General features: G+C 48.9%; 1 protein-coding gene across 1 annotated transcript in view; it reads left to right on the top strand.

Annotated features, from left to right (window-relative positions):
- The first annotated feature begins 1,121 nt into the window (after window positions 1-1,121).
- The window catches only part of sema6bb (sema domain, transmembrane domain (TM), and cytoplasmic domain, (semaphorin) 6Bb), a 64,817-nt gene continuing 53,924 nt past the window's right edge, over window positions 1,122-12,014 (top strand). Inside the window, exons 1-4 of the mRNA XM_076039297.1 lie at window positions 1,122-1,248; window positions 2,601-2,715; window positions 8,694-8,754; window positions 8,835-8,897. Coding sequence (XP_075895412.1) covers window positions 1,149-1,248; window positions 2,601-2,715; window positions 8,694-8,754; window positions 8,835-8,897 — 339 coding nt within the window. The 5' untranslated portion in view covers window positions 1,122-1,148. The remainder of the gene's footprint in view (window positions 1,249-2,600; window positions 2,716-8,693; window positions 8,755-8,834; window positions 8,898-12,014) is intronic.

Below are 12,014 nucleotides of genomic sequence, written 5' to 3'. Positions count from 1 at the left end.
ATGGGGTAAACGTTTGTTACTTCAGCACCTTCTGCTTTAATGGACAGGCTCAAAAATCACTGTTCTTCCATTTTGCATGGAAGAAAATCTCAGAAAAATATCCAGCTGTGTATGTTCGGGGTGACGATGACTGAACGTGTGAGTTGAGAGCCATCGGCTCTGCGCGTCCGACCAGCAGAGTGTTCTGGTTTTGCATCGTTTTGCGCGTCGTCGTCATCTCCGTGACCGCCGACCGCCTGCGCGCTTTGCATGAGGAAATGCGAGCCTCCGTATCCAAATTGCAGACGGAGCATGAAATGTTTTTCGCGTTTGCGGCGGCGCGGCTCTAAGTTGCTCTCCGCCTGATTTTCAAAGCAAATGACAAGATGTTGCATTTAAAATGAAGCTGCCAGTCAGCTGAAAATTATGCGGTTGGCGGAATAATAACATATTTTTTGGGACTGAAACTTTGCCTGGCCTTGTATTAAAGCAACAGGAAATTACATATGATTACAGATCTCTGCCCCACCTCTTACTGTGACAATAAAAACAACCAGTGATGAAATTGCAGTAAACAGCCTTTTGGGTGAAAATTTCTCTCTTTGCTTTGATGTGTTTGGATCACTCATTTTGGGTATGATTTGTATCCACATGAATCACATCGGACAGCTGAATGTGTCTCTGCAAGCCCACAGACTCAAGTGACAAACACACGCGGTTTCGACGAGAGTGGTTAGCAATCATGGGGAACAATACATTTAAAAAGTAAATAACCTCATCGCTCCCTCTGCGACTCTTTCATTTCCTGAACTGTGCTCAGTGTCTTTAGTTACTCAGCCTCGGCTTCCTGCAGCTGTCTTTTTTTTTTTTTTTTTTTGTCCTGACCCCAACATTTTTACCCACTTGTCTTCCTCCCTTCCTCCCTCCCATTCACCTCTGATGCGTGAGACGCTTGATGCTTGACGTGACCTTGTGCCGCTGCCTTCGTGGCGATCGCTCAAGAGCTGACTCCACACTTTCTTACCTCGCCCCGATTAAATACTCGAGCTCGGAGCGGAGCGATAAGACGAGAGAGGCTTCGTTGGGAATGCAGCGTGATAACGTGGTCCCATGAGTCCCATGACTGAACGCATCTTTTCTCTGCTGTTTGTGTGTCTCCACAGTCGACCATGGCCCCGTCCTTCTTCCTGCTGCTGTGCTGGCTGCTCCACGCCGCCACCTCGGCGTTCCCGGAGGAGCCGGGGCCCCTCAACTTCATCCCGACTGAAGGTACTGACTGACCCGCTGCCTCAGAATCGCTCCCGCTCCCCCTTCTCCTCCCCCTCCTGCCCCCGGCCTCCATCTGAGCCGCGGGGTCACGGCCGGACACGTCAGGGGTGTCTGCGGTCACTCCGGCTCTCACGCAAGTGGTGTCGACTGGTGTCAAGGTCATGCGCCGTGTGAGCGGGTCAAGCGCAGGAATGGCTCCCCGTGCGTCTTGACTTTCCCACACACTCGCGCACACTTTTCAGCCAGACCCTTGAAGAGAATGAGCTACTTTTACACTCAGACTCAGAGTCTCCAAATCAGCTCGACAGTCTCCAGACGGTGATTGATTGCGGTTCAATAATATCGACCGACTCCCCCCTGCGTTCCCCCCCCGCTAGAGCCCGTGGAGCCCGCCTCGTGACGAATTGGCGCAAAAATAACAGAAGCAGCAAAAGCAGATTTAGCTTCGACGTGCACGCAAACGCAGGGAAAGCGTGGGCAGAGAGAGGGAAGTGTGACGGAGGAGAGTCGGATAATATTAGCAGAAATTAACCAGCTGGAAAATAAAGCAGAGAGAGAGAGAGAGACGCACAGAGATCAGATGTAAATAGGACTAATCAGTTGGGTTCCAAGGAAGAAGTGATAAATGAGCAGAGGAGAAGATGAAAGAATAGCAGAGGGGCTCCGCTCTCGTCCCGCACGGCAAATGAAAGTCGTGCAGCCAAACTGGCTCCACGTTCTAATCCGTCTGATTTATACACGTGCCCGTTATCTCCCCGTCCCCTCTCTGGTTCGACTTCCTTCTTTCCGTCTTTGAGCATGAGCAGGTCTCTGCAGCAGCGTTTTTTCTTTTTTTTTTTTTCTTTTTTGAAAAGGCTCCACCACTTTTATCTCTGATGCTCTCCTCCTTATGATCTCCGGCCCCTTGATGTATGGTACCCATTTCTGTGAATCGCCTTTATGTTTTTCATACGTCTTTGATTCCAATTAATGGGCCCCCGCCGCTTTTTAAATAATTAAACCTGTGGGGAAAAATGTAAAAAAAAGTCCAGTAACAAACTGAACTTGAAACATATGACTTGGTGGCTTCCTGTGTGTGTGACGGCCCTGTTGCCTCTGCAACACTTCTGAACATCCAGAACTTGTCTTGAAGGTCAAGTTCAAGGCAGCTGCAATGGTTTTTGGTACAAAAAAAAAAAAAACAGTCTTCTTGGTATCTTGAAAAGGTTTCGCCTCAATGCCGAAAACCAGCCCAGTTGGCTTCAACTTAACCTTCAGGACTGCGATGACCTGGACGACTAATAAACCTCCAGGACAAACTAACTTGACCCCAGGCAACTTTGACCGACGTCGACTTTGTTGCGTGTTCCCAGTGGTGAGGAGGCACGCCGTCTTTCTGGGTCGACCCCACCGGACGTGGCTCAGGCAGGAGCCGCTGCACATCCAGAGGGTCCTCCAGGTCAACCGGACGCTCTACATCGGCGCCAGGTAAGACGCTTGGATGTGGATGAGTCGTCCAAAAACACATTTTAACCCACCTGTATAAAAACAGGACACCTTCGAATCAGAAGAGGTTATTTACAAGGTGCTCAGTGCTAAACTAACTACACACACGAGCATCATTCCACCCCGTGTTTATCGGGCGGCTTCTTGCCTTTTTCCCACTCCAGTTTATGGTCAACAATGTCGAGCACTCAATATAGACTTTGGCCGGGTTTCTCAGCTGGATCAATTGACACTACCGTAAACAAGTCGAGGCGTTGGCGTGATGGGAGTCGGTCAGACTCTCCAGAAAATCACTTCCAGTCTTGTACCTGCATATCACGCCACTTCGGTGTCAAGTGGGAGGGATGTCAAGTGTCAAGTGATACATTATAGCGAATGATTAAAATGACAACATTGCTGCTACTACTTTTGGCTCTATCTTGCATCATGGATCTGCACAGATTGTGATTCACCAAGTCGATTTGACTTTTATTTTGATTGACATCTCCTGCCTTTTGCGCGATTGAGTCCTATTGATTTACACAGCTGAGCCTCAATAATCTATTTTCTCTCAAAAGTTACCGTGTGCATTAGTAAAGCACACCTCAGCCTCCCGAATCCCCCCGGTGATTGAATATGCTCGTGCTTTTGGCGTCTTTTGCTGAGGTTTCACGGAAGCAAACACATCTTGTAGTTTGCTTCTCCATATGGCGGCCGGCACATATGTCCGTCAGTCTGTGGAATGGGCTGATTCTGGGCAAACGGGAGCTCTGGTGGCCAGGAGGTATCAGACAAGGCGGCCCGCTCAGCTGCACCAGGTTTACACGGTTAAGCTACATCTGCTGCTTTCCCGGAGCCATCCGGGAGCCGACCTGCAACAGACTGAGCTCATGAGAAACATACACTTCATGATTTACTGCCCGAGTTGTCAAAAAAAAAAAACTAATTTAGCCTACAGCATGTACAGAAAAAAAGAGCCTGCATCCACATATGGAGCTGGTTATTTGCTGCGGTGGCAATATGAAAGCAAATTGAAGTGGTTTCCAATAAGAGATGCCACGGCCGCTGCTGCGGTCCAGGAAATTAGCCCGTCTCCTGCCCCGCAGCGGGTCCGACCTCACTCCTGAAAGTCGGCAGGAATGACATCAGTCTAACACGACTTCCTGCCAGTCCGTCTGCAATAAAACAGAAAAGCTTCCACGAGCAGCACGCCTTATTAAAACTGCCCGCAAACAGCTACTGGGCGCAGCGGTGCGCGGCTTGGCTTTGAAATATTAACACATCCGTGCGTTGGTTAAACATCGGGAGTCTTTGAATTTGGTTTACAGTGGAAGGAGGTCTTGCTGAATATTTAAACGTCAGCTAATAAAATGCCAGACTGACAGCCGGGGAGGCGAGAGAGGAAATGTGGCAGCGGCGGCAGCGGCGAGGGAGGAGGGCATCATAAGAGATTCAGAGTGAGAAAAAAAAAGTGTTTGGAGGAGATATATTTATATATTTCCTGTAAGTGGCTAATAGTGTTTGTAGCTTCCTGACAGGAAAATGATCGGCCCCCCCTACAAAACAGATCCGTGTACAAATGCCGGCGCGAGCCGCTGACAGTCTGTCGGGGGAGGCAGAGTTTAAAAAAAATGCATAATGTATAAATAAGTCCCGGCGCCGTGGCAGGTGCGTCTGCCGAAAGCTGCTTGCGGAGTGCGCGGCCTGATAAGACGCCTCACTCTCCCTGCGAAAATCCCGCCGCCATTAGCGTCGCCGCCGCTCAGACGGTGAGCGTCGTTAAATCCCGGCCCCTGAGTCCCTGCCGGGAGCCGTCGCCGCCGCCTCTCGCCGTCATTTCCCACCACCGTGTCAAATGAAGGTAAACTACGTGTTGGGCAGCTGGCAGGTGGAGTTAAGCACCTTTCCCGCGCTAAGTCCCGCTGCATCGCCGTCGAGATGAGTGGATGCTGATGGAGAACCGTCGCCCAGCCTTCAGTGGTAGGACCCAGCTGGGAAGTGATTGGCCCGTTGATGAGATAACCGAGGCAGTGAGGACACCTCTTTATTGGTTCATGCAGTAGTGGTGCAAGATACCGTAGGATTTGGTATCAATCTGATACAAAATAAACACAGATACTTTTTAATTAAGGAGGTTAATGTGGCATCACATTGTCTACATCTGAATGAATCTTCACAACCTTAAGCACTTTTGTGATCCCCCCCCCATGTATTATTAATGTAGTTAAAACCCAGTGCAGAATTTGCACATTTTAGCTAAATAGAAAATACTCGTCCAGTCCACTCAGTATTTTTCAGCTTGGGATTCAAGCATTTCATTAAACTACTACTTTAAACATAGTCATCAATATATATAGATAAAATATCCAGATGCAACTCTAAAGTGTTGATCTCATTACACTAATATTGATCAAAACCAATACCAACATTGGTACCGATATTAATGATACTTGGATCGATACGCCCACCACTGTAATAAAAAAGTCCTACATCAAGCTTCTTGTCTCATCTGCAGGGAGAAGTGGGGGAAAGGGACCGGAGTTGCTGCTCAGGTTGTCAGCCAGCAGACGGCGGCCTCAGAGGTCAGCGGGGGCGTCAGCCAGGTTAAATGCCTCGTGGCACGCAAGACAGCAAGATGCTCAGTTGTGGCAAAATAAAGGTTGGCGAGGCTCGGGAGGCGGAACGGTCAGCGCCGAGCGCTCAGCATGTCAGGAGGAATATTAACAGAAGACAACTTGGCCAGTTGTGAAAAATATCTTCCTGCGCTCTTCGGAGTATTTGTCTGGTGTTCGTGTTCCCCAATGTTAGTGGCTGTGTGGAAATGGTCTTAAAAGATTGGATCGATTCGGAAAACGCTCTTCAGAAAAAATATTGGACACTGCTCCCAAAATTGACATTTTATTTGTGACATTTTAGATTAGTGAAATGATTATGAAGGTGATATTGTGGCAGCTAATCTGCTGCACCTTGGTCTCAACGACTTGTATTTTGTTCTTCACAATCCTTTAAGACTCTTATTTCTGAGAATACTTGAATACTCAATGCTAGATACGATACCATGCTCCAATGCATTAATGGTCATATGCAACGAGCCAAGTTTTCCCAAAGAAGTTATCAAGAGATTCTGATTCTGATGTCAGCAGACAACATTATTTCTCCTCAGTCCTAATTCAGCCTTGATAAAGGCATTTTATCCATCACGCTTGCGGTTACTAGCCAGCTCATCACACAGATACAAACACTCTGCCTCAGCGCGAAACCCGTCCAGATAACTCGGTGGTCGGCCAAAAATCTCTCCATCCCCCAACAGGAGCCTTTGAGCCTCGGCATCGCTCGGAGCCGCTCGCACTAAACCGCGGCGGAGCTGCTAACAAGGCTCGCAGAGCGGAAGGGAGAGGAACGCGCGTAGGCTTTACGACGTCTGCGGCTCAGATCTGCCCACCGCTCGGCGCGCAGTGCCGCTGGGAGACAGTTCACGAGCTGGTCAAGGCAGATATTTAGGAGAGGTCGACGCTTCCCCTTCGTTCTCTGTTGACATTAAGATTAGCCGGGTCAAAAACAGTCAGAGGGGCTTATGAAATAGCAGCTTAGGCACTCTCTCTCACTCTCTCTCTCACACACACACACACACACACACACACACACACACACACGCACACACATCCTTGATACTAGAAAGATATGGTAATACGTTTTTGTTTGTTTTTCTGTTTTGTTTTTCAGAAAAATGTAGCTTTCGAAGTTTTCTTTCTGAATCATTTCTGCATCCTTGTATTACAAGAGCCTCCTGGATAAGAGCTTTTTATTTTGATTAGATGAACAGTCCCTCATCCAACCCTGCGTTGCCTGGTGGGAAATGTAGGATTATCAGACCGTGATTACTATCGTATTATTTTTACACCCATCAGCACCTGTGAGCATCTTGTTCAATGGGCACAACTGCAATCGTGATTGGCTGGAAACCTGTCACACGGGACGTGATGCCTTCAGTTTTCAGAAAAATAAAAAAATTCAAATTCATAAAATGGTCAAATGATCGTACTTTTGGCATTAACAATCGTACAGACAACATGATTATCGTATACTTGGCGACACTGATCCAACCGCTTCCACTCTGCCAAGTCGGAAGAAAAATGCTACGTTTCTACCTCGATTTCACGTGTTTTTCAAAAGACAGGATTCTGCGAATAACATAAACATCTGCTTGTCAACCACCTGTCTGGGCTCCCTGTCTCTCTCTCTTCTCTCTCTCTCTCTCCGTCTCTCTTTCTCTCTCTCTCTCTCCCTCTCTCTCTCTCTCTCTCTCTCTCTCTGGAGGAATTTCCATTTTCTTTATGCTCGTCCTTGTTGCTTGTTTGTATTTCCAACTCGTGTTCATCCAGGGCTACGAAGACGAGAAATTAAACTCTGTGACTCGCACACCCGCATTAAATTCACCAACATGCGCGTAAACAAAGAGCAAGCATGCCGGCCGGGGGCGTGCATCATTAAACCAACCCATCGGGCAGAAGATGAAGAAGAGCAACAGCAGCGGCAGCAGCAACATAAAAATAAATACGACATAAAATGTGCCCCTCCCTCCTCTTGCGCTATCGCAGGCAGCAGTGCTTGCTGACAGCCACTCGCACTGGAGGCCTGATACTATTTTCATTATGTTAATGCTGAGGCATCACTGAAGCACCCTGGACGAGATTATGCCTCACACTCTGGCACACTTCACTGTTTGGAGAACGCTTAAACTCTGACCTGTCAAGCAGGGATGCATCGCCCAAGTGTTTGATTTGATTTTTTTTTTTTTTTCACTGCTGGACCGCCCGTCCCTCCGTCCTTGAGACGGCCTGAGCGGTGGAGTGCACCGGGCAGGAGACTCAGCGGGCCTATTTTATTTGTCCAGAGCAGTCCAACGCTTCCTCCATGTGCAACAAAGACGGATTATTATGTTCATCTTGAACCCGACGATGGCACAAAGGGATGTCCCGCGCATAAAACACATCTCCAGAACCAGGAAATATCCACAGCTGACCTTTGCTTGGAGTCGAAGGTGTCCACTAAACCGTTTAATAGGTCTGTTTTATGTTTCGGTGCCGCACGAGGAGGAAAACGCAGAGAAACCAAAGAGGAGGTGCAGGCTGGGATTGGATCTTTACCGCCGTAATTACACAGCTACGGCAGATTTACAGATTAGCCCTTTTAGCGCTGCTCTGCCCCCCCTCCCACCCACCAGCACCCTCCCTCCCTCCCACCCACCAGCACCCTCCACTCTGCTTAGATGCAGCCCAAGACTCCAGACTCCGTCCCTGCAGATATCGAGGCCTTGATCAACGTGCGGACGTCAGCTCCGACTGCAAAAAGCGCTCGGCTCTCATTCAGCCGGACTTCTGAAGCGTCCAAGGTCGCAGCAGATTTACGGGCGGATTAGGAGTGCCAGAGAGGCGCAAGTCGAGCGATGCCGTGAATGCACGCGTGAGTTCGAAGCACGGGCGCCGTGCAAAAGCGTCGAGGGTTGAAAAAAAACTTGATTAAATCATCCGGTAATTGAATTTTCAGTCATTTTTTTTTTATTTATGCTCGTAAGTGATTTTTTTTTCCGCCAGAAAATCTAAATGAATGAGGCGAGCAAATGCAAAAGGGAAAAGCAACGGTGCTATTCTCTCTGAATCCATTTTAAATGAAGGACTTTCTTGAATATTTATGCTCTCCAAAGCTGCACAAACAAAACAATGTGCTGGTAAAACTGAACTGGTTCGAAGCATATCGACATGACGTCCCTCTCGCTCAATTCCGTTCGGCCTGGATGTCGTCCAGGAGGAGTCGGGATCACACCTGCGCTCCTCTCAGCCGGCCTCCCTGTCGATGCTGTGCTGTGTGTGAGGCCCGTCTTCACGGCTTTCCCTCGCTCCCCCCTCAGCCCTTCAGATGGTGCAGCGTTGGCAGGCTGCCACTCTCACCGCATCTCTCTCTCTCTCTTCTCCTCTCTCCAGGGACGACCTTTTCCGCGTGGAGCTGGACAGCGTGGCCGGAGACGAGATGTTCTACAGCAAGGTAAGCCGGTCGCAGCTGGACACAGCGTGGCGTGGATGCACTGCGAATCGTGTCTGAATATTTTGTGTTTTCTTTTACAGAAGAGAACATGGGAGTCGAACAAGAACGATATCAGGATCTGCAGGATGAAGGGCAAGCACGAGGTGAGACGGTCCAATGGTTCCTCCGGTTCCTCTTCCACAGCAAAATCTCACTCTTCCATCTTGCGAACCTCCCATCGACAGAATTTTATATCTGTCTTAAAATTCCATCGGGTGGATTCCATAAGTCCACCCAGTTTCCATAAATCCATAAATGCACCGTCCTTCAAGAGGTCCAAGATACCAGGAGGCAAAGTCTCTGCTAGAGGCTGCTTTTAGAGGAAGCTTTTACCAGTTTCTTTTCTAAGGGTGCTGGCAGCTAGATTGGTGCGAATGGAGCTACACCAGCAGTTTTATCAGAGGAGGAATTTGGAAAAAAAACTCCCCCAAATCTTGATGAAGATGCATCAGCAGCAGTCACCTGGCAGTATTATCAGCGGCATCTCCAGCGAAGAATTCACTTGGTGCTGTTTTCAGTTATATTGATAAAATATTCAACCCTTGACTTGACTTTATACTCAATAAAATGATTTCTGTTTAATTCTGTTCCGGCCTTCAGTTAATTTGTGGAGTTCAGAAAATCCACTCCCACGGCAAAAGAGGCAGGTTAAAAAGACACCGAGCACTTGATGCCGTGTGGAAGGCAAACACAGCGGGCTGTTTTGTAATCTCCTCATTTGAATCCCCTTCCCTTGAACCAAAAGGATTGCCAAAGCTTTCATTTATTTATTTTTTTGTGGTCGACAGGCAGACGTCTAGATTCGCAGTAACTTAAGATGGAGGCAAAAATGCGATGAATTATGCAAAAGGTTCTGAAAGACTATAGAAAGGCAGATTTGTATGAAAGGGAAAAGAAACAGTGTTGCCCGACTCGCAGATGATGCATCTTGTGCCTCTCCTCTTTCCTCCACACATCTATATGACGCTTTTTTCTGAGAAAAAAAAAACAAACTTGTTTGCCTTGGAGCTTCAGCTTGGCTCTGCTCTCCGTCTTCTCACTTCTGTTCCCGCCGCCGCAGCCCAAAGATCGAGGTGCTGTTTGACCGCGTGTCATCTCGCCGCCCCGCGAGCTGGGCGCATCCATCATGGCCGCTCCCGCTGTCCCGGGCCGTCCGCCGCGTTGTCAGGAATGTTTGGAGGGAAACGCAGGTGGTTGTCGGGAATGTGAGGCAGTCAGGGAGAAACGTGGCTGAAGCGTCCCAGCAGCAGGAAGCAGCAGGCTGCCCACGCCTGAATACCTCGTATTATCTGCCCTCGCTGTGTGTGTGTGTGTGTGTGTGTGTGTGTGTGTGTGTGTGTGTGTGTGTGTGTGTGTGTGTGTGTGTGTGTGTGTGTGTGTGTGTGTGTCGGTCGAGGCTGGCTGCAGGAACGCTGGCTCTCCGTCCCCGCTGGGCAGAGAAGAGAGGGCAAAATCTGACAAAAATGACTTATTTAACACAAACACCTGACATTAAATCTGAGCGAGACAGAGCCAGACTGAAGCACAATGAAGACGGGGGCTGAGTGGAGGAGGAGGGGGAGAGGGAGGACGAAGAGGAGGAGGAATGTGCGGCTCCCTGTTGACTGGCCCCCGAGCGAAGCTGCGGGGCTCGACTCAGATATGAAAGGTCTCCTCGCCCCTAATGGCAGCGCTGCCTGCTGAGTGAGTCACATGGCAATGTGAGGCAGATAAGGCCGCTGCCAGCCTCCCTTTCACCGGGCTCCCCGGGCTGCACAGTCGCATGAATGGACGCGCACGGGGGCGTAATTCAGCCTGGCGCACACACACATGCACGCACACACATGCACGCACACACACATGCACGCCAGGTCCCCCGAGGATGCAACCTGGGAGGATTTATTTTATTTGAAAAAGAGTAAAAAAGCCCACCAGGCTGAATTTAGGCGGTTTTTAGGTTTCGTTGGAAAGTTGTTGGTGTGTCGGTGTGTCGTATTATTGCACCTCTAACTGCGGTGACGCACGATTCAAGCCTCGAATAAAGGCTGTTGGTTGGATTGTAAAGCTCCCTCCAGGGACGGAGGGGCGGCGCTCGTCTTCAGCGAGACTGTCAGTGCAGTTCTTAAAACAAACTACAAGTGTTGTAAAATAACAGCAAACTTAAACATATACTGGTTAGGGTTATTACAACTTAAGTAACTTTAATTAGTCTAACAAAAAATCCAAACCAATAAGAGATCGATTGATCGATAGATAGATAGATAGTAGGATACATGGATAGATAGACTTTTAACTTTAACGTAACTATTAAAAAATAATAAATTATTAATTTAACTTCTTGCTGCATTGCTCATCGTGGACATGTTTGGATTGTGAGTATTTCTTCACTCCACTTGTTTGGGAAAACAACCTGATGGAAATCTGCCTGGAATCTCGCCTTCCTCACGAAACCGATGCACCAAAGCAGCACCGACTTTCATTTCAACCTCCCTGATAAGTAGCAGCAGGGCCGAATGACAGATCGCAGACCGTGGCTTTGGGTTTTGGGGGTGGGGGGGTGGAGGCTGAGACAGCCGCGGCCTCTGAGAAGAAGAAGAAGAAGAAGGAGTTGTGTTTATGTTCTCCTCCCCCGTCGTAAACCACCGGCGTTTATGCGAAGCTGTGAGGGCGATGACAGCGCGCGTGGGGGCAGCGGGTTTTTATTTGAGCGGCGACGCCTCGGGAGCCGCGATTAGCCGCCGCGTCTCTCGTGCGAGCCTACAGGTGTTCTCCATTTATGCCCAATATCCCACATTCTCCTCTGTCATGTTGTTTAAGCCTGACGAAGCTCCGCTCTGCTGACTTTTCCAAAAACGCACACGCACACTGAGAGACGACGCGACCTCCCTCCCCTGATATGAGATTAAAAAAAAAAAAAAACTGCCTTATTTTCCAGAATGTTGAGACAAAAGTGCGGGAATAAGTTTGGCAGGTTGCATTACTCGCCGTCACGCGGCTTTTAAGAGCAGATTTCTTGCCGAAGATTCATCTGGATGTTATGATGGGGGCCTGTTTATATACGGCAGTGCTGCGCAGTGATGTATTATTTAGCAGCACTGCAGGGCTTTTTTGTATTTGAAATGCGTTGCGTTGCCGTCGCGCTGCTCATCGCTTCTGCCTGTTCCATGCAAGGGAACCATCTCACTCTCTCTCTCAAGAACGTGGGGGAATCGGGGGGGGCTGGAGCACGTGCGCAGGTGGGA

The sequence above is a fragment of the Nelusetta ayraudi genome, unplaced genomic scaffold, assembly GCF_046127955.1.
Source record: "Nelusetta ayraudi isolate G7.1 ecotype Tasmania unplaced genomic scaffold, CSIRO-AGI_Nayr_v1 ptg000059l, whole genome shotgun sequence".
Taxonomy (NCBI): domain Eukaryota; kingdom Metazoa; phylum Chordata; class Actinopteri; order Tetraodontiformes; family Monacanthidae; genus Nelusetta; species Nelusetta ayraudi.
Note: the sequence above shows the minus strand (reverse complement) of the source record. Positions and strands in the feature narration are given on the sequence as shown.